The 17,725-nt window shown below is 47.3% G+C and overlaps 2 protein-coding genes across 3 annotated transcripts in view; one reads left to right on the forward strand and one right to left on the reverse strand.

Moving 5' to 3' along the window:
- The window catches only part of SLC25A24 (solute carrier family 25 member 24), a 53,112-nt gene extending 44,715 nt beyond the window's left edge, over positions 1 to 8,397 (reverse strand). Inside the window, exon 1 of the mRNA XM_040407561.1 lies at positions 8,092 to 8,397. Coding sequence (XP_040263495.1) covers positions 8,092 to 8,274 — 183 coding nt within the window. The 5' untranslated portion in view covers positions 8,275 to 8,397. The remainder of the gene's footprint in view (positions 1 to 8,091) is intronic.
- Positions 8,398 to 9,337: 940 nt separating this feature from the next.
- FAM102B (family with sequence similarity 102 member B) overlaps positions 9,338 to 17,725 on the forward strand; it is an 85,032-nt gene continuing 76,644 nt past the window's right edge. The window contains exons 1-2 of one of the 2 annotated variants that reach the window (XM_040407563.1): positions 9,338 to 9,434; positions 9,900 to 10,467. In XM_040407563.1, the coding sequence (XP_040263497.1) occupies positions 10,319 to 10,467 (149 nt within the window). In that variant the 5' untranslated portion in view covers positions 9,338 to 9,434; positions 9,900 to 10,318. Of the gene's footprint in view, positions 9,435 to 9,899; positions 10,468 to 17,725 lie in introns of those variants that run through there. The other variant, XM_040407562.1, reaches the window with a different exon arrangement.

Consider the following 17,725-nt stretch of genomic DNA (forward strand, 5'->3'; position numbering starts at 1 on the left):
CTGCTTGAGAAGGCTGCAGCACTCCTGTGAGCGACGTGGCTTTTTCTCTGCTTTTCCTAGTCCATCAGTCACATGAACTGGTCCGTTCTGCGATACCAAGCACAGCCGCTATACAATGTACGGTGCTGCGCTTGGTGATCTGTGAGAAGGCCGGGGCTCTCACACAGCTGATCAGCGGGGGTCCAGGTGTCGGACCCCCACCGATCAGATACTGATGACCTATCCAGAGTCATCAGTATTAAGGTCTCAGAAAACTGTTTTTAAGACATGTAAAATTTGCTGGTTTAATTGATAATAGTGTTGCTTTTTTCATCTGTTAATATAACATTGTTGTATGTGAACTTCTACTGGTGCGAGAAGGACCAGACTTCATTCAGACTAAAGGGACACATTTATTAAGACTGGCATTCTGAAACAGGCAAATATGGTAAATGAGATGGGCCTGCCAGCCCGTCCCATTCCCTGCCCGTGCCATGCCCACTTTTTTTTAGACCTGGCGTGAGCGGGGAGAAGTCGCAGAATGCGGTGCAATCTGAGCCTGAAATACACCTAATATAGGCGTATTTCAGGTTCATAAATGACCCCCTAAAATGTATAAAAGTAAACCATATGTATATCATTATCCAACATGTTCTTAACCACCTCAGCCCCGCTAGCTTAAAGACCCTTAATGACCAGACCACTTTTTACACTTCTGACCTACACTACTTTCACGGTTTATTGCGCGGTCATACAACTTACCACCTAAATGAATTTTACCTCCTTTTCTTCTCACTAATAGAGCTTTCATTTGGTGGTATTTCATTGCTGCTGACATTTTAACTTTTTTTGTTATTAATCGAAATTTTTGCAAAAAAATGACATTTTTCACTTTGAGTTATAAAATAAAAATAAAAAAAAAAACATTTCTATATAAAATTTTCTCTAAATTTATTGTTCTACATGTCTTTGATAATAAAAAAAATGTTTGGGTAAAAAAAAAATGGTTTGGGTAAAAGTTATAGGGCCAGATTTATCATTAGCTCAGGTCAGAATAATGGAGTGAAAAAGTCCCAAAAAAAGTCCCAAACGCTAAAACTGCGCACAAATTTGCGACTTTTTTGCTCTGCGCTATGCTCGCCAGTTCTCTGAAAGTGGGCGTGTTTTCTTATGTAAATGAATCGCTAGACAGATTTACTATTGGGATTATTTAAAAAGTCGCAATTTCACTCCAGTGAGGACCATGCTTATCTTATGAGACTTTTTAATAGAACATGCGACTTTTTCATAAAAACATGCGACTTTTTCGTAAAGACGTGCGACTTTTTCGTAAAGACGTGCGACTTTTTCGTAAAGCTGCTTACTGACGGATAAACTGCTACCGTCAAACCACATTTATTACAGTCTTAAAGGGCCGATCATAAATCTGACTTGGCTAAAACTGACTTGTGAGTGAGCTGTCAGAGTCATGATAAATCTGGCCCATAGCGTTTACAAACTATGGTACAAAAATTTGAATTTCCGCTTTTTGAAGCAGCTCTGACTTTCTGAGCACCTGTCATGTTTCCTGAGGTTCTACAATGCCCAGACAGTAGAAAAACCCCACAAATAACCCCATTTCGGAAAGTAGACACCCCAAGGTATTCGTTGATGGGCATAGTGAGTTCATAGTTAGCGGAAAATGATGATTTTTTATTTTATTTATTTTTTCCTTACAAAGTCTCATATTCCACTAACTTGTGACAAAAAATAAAAACTTCCATGAACTCACTATGCCTATCACGAAAAACCTTGGGGTGTCTTCTTTCCAAAATGGGGTCACTTGTGGGGTAGTTATACTGCCCTGGCATTTTAGGTGCCCAAATGCGTGAGAAGTAGTTTGAAATCAAAATGTGTAAAAAAATGCCCTGTGAAATCCTAAAGGTGCTCTTTGGAATTTGGGCCCCTTTGCCCACCTAGGCTGCAAAAAAGTGTCACGCATGTGGTATCGCCGTACTCAGGAGAAGTTGGGCAATGTGTTTTGGGGTGTCTTTTTACACATGCCCATGCTGGGTGAGAGAAATATCTCTAAAAGACAACTTTTCCCATTTTTTTTATACAAACTTGGCATTTGACCGAGATATTTATCTCACCCAGCATGGGTATATGTAAAATGACACCCCAAAACACATTGCCTAACTTCTCCTGAGTACGGCGATACCACATGTGACACTTTTTTGCAGCCTAGGTGCGCAAAGGGGCCCAAATTCCAATGAGTACCTTTTAGGAGTGCATTTTTAGACATTTGGATCCCAGACTTCTTCTCACGCCTTAGGGCCCCTAAAATGCCAGGGCAGTATAAATACCCCACATGTGACCCCATTTTGGAAAGAAGACACCCCAAGGTATTCAATGAGGGGCATGGCGAGTTCATAGAAGATTTTTAATTTTTTGGCACAAGTTAGCGGAAATTTTTTAGTTTTTTGTTTTTTCTCACAAAGTCTCCCTTTCCGCTAACTTGGGACAAAAAGTTAAATCTTTCATGGACTCAATATGCCCCTCAGCGAATACCTTGGGGTGTCTTCTTTCTGAAATGGGGTCACATGTGGGGTATTTATACTGCCCTGGCATTTTTGGGGCCCTAAAGCGTGAGAAGAAGTCTGGAATATAAAATGTCTAAGACTGATACTTTGTAAGAAAAAAAAAAAGAAAAAATTTCCGCTTACTTGTGCAAAAAAAAAAAGTCTGAGTAGAGCCTTACAGAGGGGTGATCAATCACAGGGGGTGATCAGGGAGTCTATATGGGGTGATCACCCCCCCCCCCCCCCGTAAAACACATACGGACGTCTGAATGGAGCCTTACAGGGGGGTGATCAGGGAGTCTATATGGGGTGATCACCCCCCTGTCATTGATCACCCCTCTGTAAGGCTCCATTCAGACGTCCGTATGTGTTTTGCAGATCCGATCCATAAAACACATACGGACGTCTGAATGGAGCCTTACAGGGGGGTGATCAATGACAGGGGGGTGATCAGGGAGTCTATATGGGGTGATCACCCCCCTGTCATTGATCACCCCCCTGTAAGGCTCCATTCAGACGTCCGTATGTGTTTTGCGGATCCGAAAAACACATACGGATGTCTGAATTGAGCCTTACAGGGGGGTGATCAATGACAGGGGGGTGATCGGGGTTAATAAGTGACAGGGGGGTGGGGGTGTAGTGCTTGGTGCTACTTATTACAGGCTGTAGATCCACTCGCTTACCTGCAGTTCCTGTGTGCGCGGGTTCACAGGAAATCTCGCGAGATGCGCGACTCTGCCTGAGTGAGCCGCCTCCGGAACGCGATCCTGCGTTAGGCGGTCCGGAGGCGGTTAATGAAAGAAATGCATAACTTAAAGGGGTTGTCCAGAGCTGAACCCTGACATAGTCTTCCCCCCCCCAGGCCCCCTTTGATATTAGCATTGGAGCATTGCTGTGATGCTCTCCCAGGGCAGGACAAGGGCGGTTTATGTTTATAACACTACAGGCGGAGGCTTCCACCCAGCAGTGTTCCCAGTGAAGTCACCGGCACTGATGGGTGGGCTTTAGCGCTGCCCTGGCCGTTTTACTATAGCCCGTCCATTAGTGCCGCTGACGTCACCAGGCTCACTGCTAGGCGGAAGCCTGGTGACGTTAAAAAATAAATGGCCGCACTCACTTGGCCGAGAGCTGTGTTTTGCAGATCCGTGATTTGCAGACCGCATGTCCCCAAGTGCCATGTGCCCCAAGTGAGGGTCCCACCAATCATAAGCTACTAGGATACGTCACTTTATGAGATGGGAATATCCCTTTAATTATAGAAGAGATGTGTAAATAGATGTGAAGAGTCGGGGGGAAAAGCCAGGGGAGAAGTGCGGGCAGGATTAGGTTTTAACACCATAACTTCCTCTTAGCCGCAGACCTTGCCCCTGGTACTGGCCTAAGTGACTGCACTCTTCACAAACACGTCACCCCCGTGACAGCCTCACCACTCCCTGCAGATATTGATCCTGTGGAGGATAAACCCAGCAGCAATATTTCCCGGGGACATGGCGGAAAACCTAGAGAGACTGAGAAAATGCTGCGGAATAAAAATGAAGATCAAGGTCTGGAAAGTCTTAATATCTTGTATGGTTACTTTAAGGAACCCAGATTCTACAGTGTAAATGCGTGGAACGTATATATTAGCCTAAGCGGTCCACAGTAGTCTAAGGCTTCCATACATGACAATGCTAGTCAGGCTATAATGGCTCTGCTGTAACGGCTGGTCACACAGAGTTTTTTGATAGCTGTCAAACTGTGTGAACAGCCTCTTAAAGGCGGCAAAGGGCCATTTGTTTTCTATGCCTAAACCTGTCTAAATGTAAGACAGCAAGGAAGCCATCTTACATTTAGAAGCTGCGCTGGATGTGCCAAAGTTATGTAGACTCTCAGGGGCTACTTTTGGGTATTGTACCTCTTGGTGAGATCACGGACCGCTAGACATGCCTCTAGAACACACTCAGACATTTTGCCCAGTTGACAGACTTTAAAGGGGGGGCATCAATGGACAGAAATGGTCTTTTCAGTGAATTTCCCACCATCTAGGACAGTGATGGTGAACCTTTTTAAGACCGAGCGCCCAAACTGCAACCCAAAACCCACTTATTTATCCTAAAGTGCCAACATGGCAATTTACTCTGAATACAACAGTCCAATATACAGTAGTATATCTTCCATGTACTTTATCATTTAGCTATAATAGCCTGCCTACATTCAGTGCGCTGCCTGTGCTGTTCATGGTGCGCCGACAGGAGAAGTCTAAGGCATATTGGTACACCATAGACTTTTTCCAGGGTGCGGGTGCCCACAGAGAGGGCTCTGAGTGCCACCTCTGGCACCCGTGCCATAGGTTCGCCAACACTGATCTAGGATGTTCTGACCTTGCTGCTAGGAGGTATTGGGACTCTGGGTGCAGTGGTTACATGAGGGGACACACACACAGCAAACAGGCTCCAGACAGACCACCAGTAGAGAGGATTGTTTGATCCGCCAAGCATGAGCAGCTTCCAGACACCGCTGACACCACTGTCTCTGCTCGGACCACCTTCAGGCGCTTAGCAGAAGGAAATTTGGCGTCACTGTGATTGTCATGTGTTCTGCTATTGACGACCAGCCACTGTCCCCTTTGTTTGCAGTGGTGTAATGAGCAAGAAACCTGGACTGCTACAAACTGGAACTGTATCATCTTTAGCAGCGAATCCAGGTTTTATTTGGGATCAAATGATGGTTGGGTTCAAGTATGGAGGGCTTCTGGTGAAGACTTCATTCCTGCCCCATCTGCTGGTGTGATGATCTGAGGAGCCATCGCATATGACAGTCGCTCACCCCTAGTAGTGATATGAGGGACACTAACCACTCAGCGATACGTGCAGGACTTGCAACTGGCATTTTCCAGCAGGATAATGCTCACCAAGACACAGCAAGAGCTTCCCAGGAACGTCTCCACCAGATTACAACATTTTCTTGGCCCCACGGTCCCCAGATTTATCTCCAATCGAGCATTTATGGGACGCCAACTTCAGCAACCTACAAGTGACCAGGATCTACAGACCCAGCTGTAAGCACGTGTGCGGCAGGATACCATGCAGAACCGGTTTGTCTCCATCCTAACCGTATCTCATCTTGTATCCAGACTAGAGGTCCCAGAGCCTCCTGTCAGTTGTACAGTTTTCCCCAATAAGCGTCCATTCACACGTCCGTATGTGTTTTGCGGATCCGCAAAACACGGACACCAGCAATGTGCGTTCCGCATTTTGCGGACTGCACATCGCCGACACTCTCATAGAAAATGCCTTTTCTTGTCTGCAATTGCGGACAAGAATAGGACATGTTCTATTTTTTTGTGGAACCGAAGTGCGGATCTGCAACTGCGGATACGGATAGCCCATTCCGGCCCCATTGAAAATGAATTTGTCTGAAACTGTTCCGCAAAATTGCGGAACGGATGCAGACCCATTTTGCGGACCTCTTTCGCTCCAATATAATAATCACTTACATATATTATTATTACATTCACACACTAAAAGTTTCATTTCATTCAACTCCTTCTTGGTGCGTATTGGTGATCATCCTTGATGCTGGATCCCAGCTCCTTAACTCCCTGGCCTCCTCCGTTTCTCTCAGGACCCTCCATTTAAATGTCCTATTTGACACCGTTGCAGCCAATCACTGGCCGCAGCGACAATTTGTCATGAGACAAGGGAGCAGGTCACCTCTGCAGCCAGCGATTGGCTGCAGCTGTATTGAACAGAACGTTTGCATGGAGGGACCAGGGAGAACCAGAGGAGACCAGGGACCAAAGGAGCCAGGGATCAGATGATAAGATTGATCACCAATGGGGGTCCTGCCAGTCTGACAGGTATTTAAGACTTCATGCACACGGCAGTGTATATACTTAAGTCCACAAAATACAGTTAGCTGCCATGCGCATTCCATATTTTTCTCACTCCCATCAACAGAAAGGACTATTCTTGTTCTCAAATAGGGACAAGAATAGAACCTGCAGAACAGCCACATGTATATGGGTGTGTGCATGGCCCCATAGAAATGAATGGATCAGTGCGCTACCTGCAAAAAAGGAGGATCGCACACTGAAGAAAAATACAATTCTGCGCCTGAGGCCGGGGCGTAGCTAAAGGCTCCTGGGCCCTGGTGCACGAGTTAGGCTTGGGCCCCCCTTCCCTCAGTGCTTTGTGTGTCTTCTTATGCAGCACAAGGGTCTTTGGGCCCCTCAGGCTCCTGGGCCCGGGAGCGACTGCTACCTCTGCACCCCCTATAGCTACGCCCCTAAGGTCAGGAGTACAGAGCAACTTTCGGCCATGCGACCTTAAGATTGCAAATGTTGTGCCGTCAGCCCCAGCAGGGTTGTATTTCTGACGATAGATGGGTCATGGCTGCGGCACAAAGCGACCACCTTCATTAGCATTAGGTGTGAGCGCGACATTGCATTCTTACGTTGGGTGACTACTAGAGATGAGCGAATTTCTGTTTTAAGTTCGGCGTCTAAAGTTCGGCTTCCGGTTAGCGGAGGATCCCGATATGGATTCCGAATTCCGTTGTGGTCCGTGGTAGTTGAATCAATAATCGGCCATTATTGATTCCGCTACCACGGACCACAACGGAATTCGGAATCCATATCGGGATCCTCCGCTAACCAGAAGCCGAACTTAAAACAGAAGTTCGCTCATCTCTAGTGACTACATGTCCCCGAGGGGCCCTAGTCTTAAAGGGGTTATCCAGGCTGCGATGTGATCCTGTGCGGCGGCCACTTCCAGGATTATGTGCCAAACATTGGGCACATGATCGCAGCCTGGGGTTAGTTGAATCTCTCGTCACAGTGCTAGCGGGAGATTCAGACTGGCACATGCACTGTGGGTTCTAATGCCAGGCTAGGATCCACTCCCTGAATGGAGTGGGGCACATGCAAGTCCACCACGGTCTTCACTTCTCTGGGGAGTGATGTAGACAGCGCAGCGTCAGCTCCATAGAAGTGAATGGAGCAGTGGACATTCCTTTCAGAAAGGGGGTTGGAGGACCTCGCATTCGCCAGAGGCTGGAGTACAGCAGATTAGACAACCACTGAAACGTTCCTATGAACGACCATCAACAATTCAGACTAAACGACCCCGTCAGGAGGTTCTACACCAGAGTAGGCTTATACGTTGTGGCAAACCATCGGCCACATTCAGTATGAGCTGAAAAAAAAAAAATACAGTAGGACAATGATTCCAAGATCACATTTAGGCAGAAAACTGATCTTCTGCAGAGAATTCATAGGCGATTGTCGGGCAAAATTGGCCATTGCAGCGGACCTTTATGTTGTGTGTATGGGCAGCTGTCGGCGAGGGCTACACGTGGACTTTGGATGCGTGCACCACCAGTCCAGCTCTGTGCCACCATTCTGGTGTCCATGCCAAGGCCTACTCTGAGGAGGAGCAGTGCAGGGATATGGGCTGTCTACATGTATCATTTCTGTATCCTATACTGATATACAAACGTACAGGGGACAATGCTCCAAGTAGATCAGGCACATCCTGGTCCTCAGAGCTTGCACTCTATCATCAGACCTTACCTCTTCAGCGCCTGCTGCCACAGCCATGCCCATAGCCTTGAGGCCCTGCTGAAGCTCCAAGATGTCCACCTTCCCATCCTGGTTGATGTCCAGTTTGGTGAAGAGCTCCGCATACTTGGCCCTGGTGTCGGACTCCTCGCAGACCGCTCTGCTCAGCACCACTTTACGGATGTGTTCATACATGGCGGCAGCTGACCGGCTGGACGTAAAGACAGATGGGGAAGGAGCTGGAGGCTAGAAGCCAAAAAATGTAGGCAAGCGAGTAATAGAAGGGTGACAGGACACCGCCCAGGGAGGGAATTCCCTGCGATGGGGGAGGGGCACCACTTCTGCTGTCTCCTCCCTGCTTTACACATCCTCTCCACCCATTGCCATGAGGTTGTGTACTGACTCAGTGTCCTCATTAACCCCTCCTTGGCCAGAACCTAATGGAGATCACAGAAATGTGAGGGCTCTGCTTGGGTCGGTGTCCTGACCTGTAGGTTCACACAGAGGGTCTTGGAGAAGGTTTCTGCCAAAGCCAGAAGTGGATCCAGCAGAAAGGAGAAGTATATTATATGTCCTTCATTTATGTGGGTCATTCCTTCTAGCTTCAGGTGAAAAACCTGAAGGCAAATCTGCCCCGAAAGCTTCTCCAAAAACCTCTGTGTGAACGTGTCCTAATAGTTCTATGAAGGATGTCCATTGTCCACATAGGAAGACAGGTGACCCCCCTCCACACAATCAATGACATCTATACCATGTAAAGCCCCCCCAGCCTGTAGACATGCCCTTATATATACAGCTGGCCTCAGAGATAAAGCTCCGAACCGTCCGTGGGTAAACAAGGATATTTTTATTATTGCTACATGTGGCCATTTATATCAATGTGCAACATACAACAGCATGAAGTGATGCCCTGACAAGCTCTGTCGTATCCCCATGTAGTATAATACTAGTATTACCATTTACAAATATACTAGTATCTATAAGTGAGGCGGAGTACTGTAGCCAAAAGTCAGTAAACGTCGGGACTCGGAGCCTAAAGCGTGGCAATTTAGAACTTCCTTTACGAGCACCACTTCTGTCCACTAGGTGTCGCCATGCGCACACTGGCGAGAACCAGCTCTGCGTGAGCTCTATTTACCTGCATTACCCAAACACATCGCTAGGAGTCGCTGTATAACATTATTGCGCCGAGTAGGAGATTGCAACGCCACATCTATCCATCAGAGGTCACTAGCGAGACTTTACCGTCTCTACATGACACACAGACAGGTACGGAAGCCGACAAAAGACAAGAAAGAGAAGAGGGCGATCCGGGCGGGACACGGAGGAACGGGGGGAAACGACTTGTGCATAAGGTACGGTAAATAATATAAAATCCGGGAGAGGGCGAGGCGTTAGATTACACGTGCAGATATCGGATTTTAGACATTGCAAAGGTCAGGCAGCTCCACATGAATATCTATAGGGAAATTCAGCTCATAAACATCACAGCTGGAGCTTGTAGAGAGGCACGGGTTAAAAATACCGATCGTGCATGTAGATTCCCGTACACACAGGCAGATCAGGTCCATATATACTGTATATGTGTCAGTGTGTATGTATATATACTGTGTATATTTGTATTTTATATATATATATATATATATATATATATATATATATATATATAGGGCTGCTTGGGGCTTCCTTCTGCATAGTCACCTGTACACTCGGCCAGGGGGGTAGATCATTAAAGTGACATTTTTGGGAACCAGGTGCACGCCCCCATGGTGGTTACTTCCAGATTCCAGGTAATGATCTCCCCTTTCCCCCTGGCACAGGGCTGGATACAGATCGATGAGACACTGGGGGGATTATGCCTTTAAATGTATCTGGGGAAATCTGGAGAAGATGAGAATGACATCAGCTTCTGGATCCTCCGGCGAGAGAAGGGCGGATAAAGGAAAGTGGCCGTTGCGAGCAGTCATTGCCTCACGCTGCGGGACGGGGCCAGGATGGCAATCCTGAACTGGTAATGCCAGTATTTTTCCTGGGAAATAACTGGAATTTCTCTACTTTTGGCTTGAAACTTTTTTTATTTTTTTACGGATTCAGCGAGCTGGAGTATATGCTCATTATAGGACGCATTAGAATTCCATCCGTCTGGTTACAGGTAGAGCGCTTCAGAAGATTTGTATGAACTGTCCCATATTGAGTCCAACGCGCCTATCATCACCCTGTGGCCTCCTGACTCCGATTTATGGCTTTCATGATGATGAAGAAGAAGAAATTTAAGTTCCGGGTGGACTTTGAGTTGGATGAGCTTTCGTCGGTTCCTTTTGTAAATGGGATACTGTTCTGTAAGATCCGCTTGCTGGACGGTGGCAGCTTCAGTGTAGAGTCCACCAGGTAAGAGGTTACGACAGGTAGGACGTTGTATATAGCGTGCCGGATCTTCATCTTCTTCCATTATGTATCCCATGCTCCTGACATTGTGGTCATTATGACTGGGTTATCTCTGAATTGTTGAGGGGGAGGTTATGAGCCCCGGCGTTCCCCTTTAGGGTTTGCCATGCCTTCTTTAGGCGCTAGGTCGACCAGTCTCATGGCCAGGAGATAGGAACGGAAGTGCCAAAGCGTTCAATAGAAAATAGCATTCAATAGGCACATCTGGCTGCCGCCTCCATTTGACAGAAATGGGCCCCTTATCTTTAGGGTCCGACATCTGCACAGCCTCTCTGGGAGAAACAGATGAGGGACTAATATAGCCGTTATGCACCCTTTCAGATCCATGTTGTGTATTTGGTGGACCCTTAGGGAGCATTCACACGACCACATGTATTTTGCAGTCTGCAAACGTGATTCGCAAAAAATACGGATGATGTCTGTGTGACGTCCATTTTGCACCCATTTTTTTTTTGCAGACCCGTTGTAACAATGCCTATTCTTGTCTGCAAAACGGACAAGAATAGGACATGTTCTATCTTTTTTGGGGTCTGTGGAACGGACATACAGATGCGGACAGCACGCGGTGTGGTATCCGTATTTTTTGCAGACCCATTGAAATGAATAGGTCCGCAACCTATCTGCCAAAAATGTGGTTCGGATGCGGAGCAAAAATACGGTCATGTGAATGGGACTTTAAAGAGGGGAGAGGTGGGGGGGACAGAAGATTTAAAGGGGTTATCCAATTTCTCAAACAGCCCCCCATGTTCCGGGTCCATTGCAGGTAATATACTTGCCCTGCGCCGCTCCTGGTCCCCACACCACCGCTGCTGCTCCGGTATCGGGGGGAGCAGCCTATGGCAGTCGGGGATGTGGATGAGCCTTCCTAGTGTCACCCGCGGTGCTAGGGAGGCTCGTCCCCGCCTGCCATTGGCTGCTCCCGACACCGGATGTTTTCATCCATGTGAAGGGAGAAGTAGCAGCGGTGGTGTGGGGACCAGGAGCAGCACGGGGAGCGGAGTAAGTATATTACCTGTAAGGGATCCGGCACATGGGGGAGCTGTTTGAGAAATTGGATAACCCCTTTAAGCTTATATTAGACGTTAAGGTAATCGTTCAGAATATCGCTAACAAGCGTCCGTAGTAACGCTCGTTAGTGATGATCTGGCAGTGTAATACTGCCGCCGATTACCAGATGAACGAGCAAACGCTTATTCATCAGGTAATTGGAATCTTTCATCAGGTTTAAAAATCATTGTTTGTCAGTGGCAGATCATGCTGTGTAATCACGATCTGCTCCCGGCAAACAATGATTCTGTATGGGGACGAGTGATGGCATAAGGGATCGCTTCTCCCTATACTGTGGGTGTAATAGCAGCGGTCTCCTCCACTGACTAGCAGGACATTGCCGGGAAGGAACACTTTTTCCCTACAATCGCCGGTGTGACCTGTAGGTCTAATATAAGCCTTAGGCCTCTTGCACACGAATGTATTTTATTTCCGTTCCGTTTTTGCGGTTTCCGTTTGCGGTCCGTATGCGGAACCGTTCATTTCAATGGTTTGGCAGAAAAATGGAAGGTACTCCGTGTGCATTCCGTTTCTGTATATCCGTTCAGCTAATAGATAGAACTTGTCCTATTATTGTCCGCATAACGGACAAGGATAGTACTATTCTATTAGGGACCAGCTGTTCCGTTTCGCAAAATACGAAATGCACACGGACGTCATCCATATCTTTTGCGGATCGCAAAATACTTACGGTTGTGTGCAAGAGGCCTTAGGCTGTGTTCACATGTGCAAAATCCCCCATGCACATGGTAGAGGGTTTTCCTTTCTATTAAGAAGTGACATGTTCCTTCTTTGAAGCGGATATGAAAGTGGTTTTCCATAGAAGTCAATGGGGAAGCAGAAACACATCACTCAAAAACTCTTCTGAAAACACCAACAAATGACAAATCCACAGCCAAAATCGACCTGTTTTTAACTACTGATCAGCCGCCGATTTTTCTGCTGCAGGTTTTGCCATGTGAACGTACCCCTTCACGTGGTCTGACGGCATTAGGGCTCTTTCACACTTGCGTTGTCCGGATCCGGCGTGTACTCCATTTGCCGGAATTACACGCCGGATCCGGAAAAACGCAAGTGAACTGAAAGCATTTGAAGACGGATCCGTCTTCAAAATGCATTCAGTGTTACTATGGCACCCAGGACGCTATTAAAGTGCTGGCTGCCATAGTAGTAGTGGGGAGCGGGGGAGCAGTATACTTACCGTCCGTGCGGCTCCCGGGGCGCTCCAGAATGACGTCAGAGCGCCCCATGCGCATGGATCACATGATCCATGCGATCACGTCATCCATGCGTGTGGGGCGCCCTGACGTCACTCTGGAGCGCCCGGGGAGCCGCACGATAATAGGACATGTTCTACTCCTTTGTGGAACGGACATACGGAAACGGAATGCACACGGAGTAACTTCAGTTTTTTTTTGCGGACCCCGAACATGTTCTATTATTGTCTGCATTACGGAGAAGGATAGTACTGTTCTTTTAGGGGCCAGCTGTTCCACAAAATACGGAATGCACACGGGTGTCATCTGTATTTCTTGCAGATCCGTTTTTTTGGGGACCACAAAAAAACATAGTCATTTGCATGAGCCTTAATATGAAGCTGCTGAGGAGGATCAAGACAGAATGGCAGCTTGTTTAAAGGGGTTGTCCCATTACAACAGCTCACCCCCCTACTCTATCCCGTGTTCCCACGTCGAATGGAGCGGCAGGCATGCCGGTGTGTTTACTGCTCCGTTGAGTTCTATGGGACGAGTCTATGGCGAGTACAAGCGCTTCTATGGGGCAGCCCCATTCAGTTAAATGTAGTGTCAGTGCACATGCATGACTGCTGCTCCATTCAAATGGGTGAGCTCCGGCCCCCGTTCTAGTGATTGGTGGGGACCCCAGTGGTTAAACCCCCGCAGATCAGACAATTAAAAAATTATCAAACTGGTGTAAAGTAGAACTGGCTTAGTTGCCCATAGCAACCAATCAGATTCCACCTTTCATATTTGACTGCTCCTTTGTAAAATGAAAGGTGGAATCTGATTGGTTGCTATGGGCAACTAAGCCAGTTCTACTTTACACCAGTTTGATAAATGACCCCACACATTTTTAAGTTATCCCCTATCTACAGGATGAATGAGGGGAGCAGCAGGGCGCATGCTCAACCTGTCTTTCTATTAGAACAGGGGAACAGGAGCGTTCTGGTGGCTGTTTTTTGGAATGAAGCACCCCTCTATTGTATATTCTGATTAATATCTGGTGGCCTCTGATGTGGGTGGTTAGTAAGACTGTCTCCAGCCCAGCACTTACAATGTAATTGATCAATTGAAAGAGGAACAATTCTCCTCTGTTTTGTGACTCGCTGGAGGAAGCGATGAGTCAGATTCTCTGGAAGTGATGTCCTACATTAACCCTGTGGCTAGTGTTTTTGTTTAGTTGCCATGGGCAATCTAAGGGACCCAAACCACACGTGCAGCCCGTGTACACGCAAGAGGGAACCGGCCACACGTAGAACACATTTCCTATGTACGGTGTTGGCAGGAAGTTTCATAAAGGAAGTCCTAGGTTTTCTGTTGGAAAAAAGAACCTAATTCCAATTATCTGGACCTCAAATCAGGAATTTTATGGAAACTTTCGCTTAAAGGGGTTAAGCTATGATTGGTGTAAAAAATTTAAATCGGACATCCTATAGTAGATGATAATCTTTTTCTAACAAAGCTAGAACCTGTTTATATACCTGACATGGATCTAGAGGTTTATTTCAGGCTGCCGGCTCAGATTTAAACTGAGCGTGTGCGACCACCTCCGTGAGGTGGACAAGAAATAAGAAAAAGAGCAAACAGCAGGTGGCGCAATACAGATACATTTTATTGAATAGCTTAGGGACTGTACTAAATTTTAAATTGCATGCAATGATGGAAGTATTCAGATCCAGGTGCTGATTTAAAAAATGTAGAATATTTTTCATGACAAGACTCCGTTAAGGCCTCATGCACCAGACCGTAGTTTTGGTCCACGTCCAAGCCACCATTATTTTGTGGATTGCACACAGACCCATTCATTTCTATGTGTCTGCAAAAAAATGCGTCAGACAGCACATGGATGTCGTCCAGGTACTTTCCGCATTCGTGTGGCTGTTCCACAAGTTATAGAACATGTCTGCTAAACGGGCAAGAATAGGACAAGAGTAGACAGTTCTAATGAAGGGAGTGAGATAATTGTGGCATGCACACGGCACGGATCTGTATACTGCGGCATGTGGACTGCAAAATGGATACGGTTGTGTCCATGAGGCCCTGCTTCAGAAATTGTGTGAACACCATCAAACTGGCTTAAAGAGGACCTGTCGCCGCTCCTGACATGTCTGTGTTCATGCATTCCCCGTGTAATAACAATTCTGGGGCATCTATTCCTATGGCTCTATGTTGTGTAGTACTTGACTAAATCGAGTAATTCGACACCAAAAAATCCTTGATGCAAACTTTTTGCATCGAGGATTCGTTTGTGTCACGTGACCACGGAGCGGGAGTGAAGCGTTTGCTATTACCCCCGCTCCGTGGTCTCCCGCTGCGCTCGAAATACTTACCTTTCCAGCAGGGGGCCTCCGGACACTCCACAGCACGTCCATGGTCCCGCGCTGCACTGACCTCCTGATATATGCACGCCGTGACCTGGCGCGCTGTGTGATGTCAGGCGCAGAGCAGCGCAGAACGATGGAGTGACGGTGGCGCCCCTGCTGGAAAGGTAAGTTGGTGCGACTAAGGCTGGGCGCCCGGAGTGCACAGCGTCATAGCAACCAGTGACGCTGTGCACTCCGGGTGTCAGGGGGAGCGCTGCTGGCACAAGGGGGGGAGAGCTGAAGGCACTGTGGGAGTGGAGCTGATGGCACCAGGGGGGAACTGATGCACTTGGGCTGATCGCACAGGGGGGAACGAAGGGTGTTGGGGACTGATGGCAGGGGGTCTGATGAGTTTCTATAAAGGAAAACAGTGTATTAATTCATTTTTTTCTTATTAGAATACTCGATTAATCGTAAAAATAATTGATAGAATACTCGATTTCTAAAATAATCGTTTACTGCAGCCCTAATGTTGTGCCATTCCTTTATTATTTGCACTAGAAGTTGTGAATGAATTGCTATTACCCTTCAGTAAAGGTACAGAGGGGAGGTGACCAGTTGGGGGTGTGTCCCTGCACAGTCTGACTCTATCCAATCAGTGCTGCCATTTTCAGACTGTGCAGAGACACACCCCCAACTTGTTACCTCCCCTCTGTACCTTTACTGAAGGCTAATAGCAATTCATATATAACTTCTAGTGCACATAATAAAGGAATGGCACAACATAGAGCCATAAGAAAAGATGCTTCAGAATTGTTAGTACGTGGGGAATGCATGAAGCTATTAAAACAGGCGTGACAGGAGTGGTGGCGGGTCCTCTTTAAAAGGGGAACTGATCTAGTTAGCTTGGATGCAATGGTCAAAGATGGTGGGACTATGGAAACAGATGAGTGTTCTGTTCTGTACTGTGCAGTTTCTCCTCTTCAGTGAATGCTTGGCTGTTTCCATAGCTCTGACCATCTCTGACTGCTACATCCAGGGCGGACAGGGTCAAGGGTAGCCCTGTTCTAGAGATGGGTGCAGGCCCAGAGGGGGGACTAACATCTATCGGATATGCCATAAATGTTTAAGATAGATGCCACATTACTTTTAGCCTCCAGATTAAAGGGGTTGTAAATGATTAGAAATTAAAAGGGTCTGCTTTTTTTCCCCAAAAAATTGCCACTCTTCTCTTTGATTGTATTGCAGCTCAGCCACAATCAGTGTACCGTATGTATTTGGTATTAAAGGATAGGACACCTTTGTAAAAAATAAAATAAGAAATTACACCTTAATTTATTTTGTGGAGAAAATCATTTCTCCAAATGGTTCTATTTATCTATCTTTTTTAGTTTTTGTCCTACAGCCTGCTGTGCTTCCTATGCTTCCTTCATCTGACCGATTTTCTGTAACCCCTCCTGTGTGCACAGGGCAGAGCCCACTGTCTCCCTCTCCCTCCTCCCCCCTCCCTCTGTGTGTAATGTGCACACAGTAGTTCTATCTGTGTAATGGACATGTAGCAGTGCTGAGTGTGCAATGTGTATATAGTAAACTATCTGAGTAATGGGCATGTGGTACAGCTGTGTATGTAATATGTATATAGTAGTGTCAGGTGGGCCCTATGTATGGCAGCGTCAGGTTGGCGCTGTGTATGGCAGCGTCAGGTTGGCGCTGTGTATGGCAGCGTCAGGTTGGCGCTGTGTATGGCAGCATCAGGTGGGCGCTGTGTATGGCAGCGGCAGGTGGGCGCTGTGTATGGCAGCGGCAGGTGGGCGCTGTGTATGGCAGCGGCAGGTGGGCGCTGTGTATGGCAGCGTCAGGTGGGCGCTGTGTATGGCAGCGTCAGGTGGGCGCTGTGTATGGCAGCGGCAGGTGGGCGCTGTGTATGGCAGCGTCAGGTGGGCGCTGTGTATGGCAGCGGCAGGTGGGCGCTGTGTATGGCAGCGTCAGGTGGGCGCTGTGTATGGCAGCGTCAGGTGGGCGCTGTGTATGGCAGCGTCAGGTGGACTCCTCCTCGGCTAAAAATACTCCTCAAAATTGTTAAGAGGAGTATTTTTACTCTTCTGGAAAAAATGTAGTGCGACCTCTGCTGTCAGCTGTAACATACAGCTGACAGTCTGCTTTCAAACTGCAGACATAACCTCTTCCAGCCATGGTCCTTAGGGACTGCTGTATGGAAGGGGCTAACCATCGGGCCGCTGCACTGCTGTATCAGCGGCCCAATGCGGTCCCCCCCATCCTCCACCTATACAAACGGCAACAAGCCCCCCCCCCCACACCCCCTTCCTTCAGAAAGGCCGGTGAGGCAACAAGCCCTCCCGCCCCCCCCCCCCCCCCTCCCTTCAGGATGGCCGGCAACGCAACAAGCCCCTCTTGAAATTCGCTTTGCATGCGCGTGATAAAAAACTGAATATAGTACCCAGACCTGAACCCGGACTTCTTCTCTAAAGTTCGGGTTTGGGATAGATGTTCTGTAGATTTTATTATTTTCCCTTATAACATGGTTATAAGGGAAAATAATAGCATTCTTAATACAGAATGCTTACTAAAATGTCAATTGAGGGGTTAAAAAAG

This window comes from Bufo bufo, chromosome 9 (genome assembly GCF_905171765.1).
Source record: "Bufo bufo chromosome 9, aBufBuf1.1, whole genome shotgun sequence".
Taxonomy (NCBI): domain Eukaryota; kingdom Metazoa; phylum Chordata; class Amphibia; order Anura; family Bufonidae; genus Bufo; species Bufo bufo.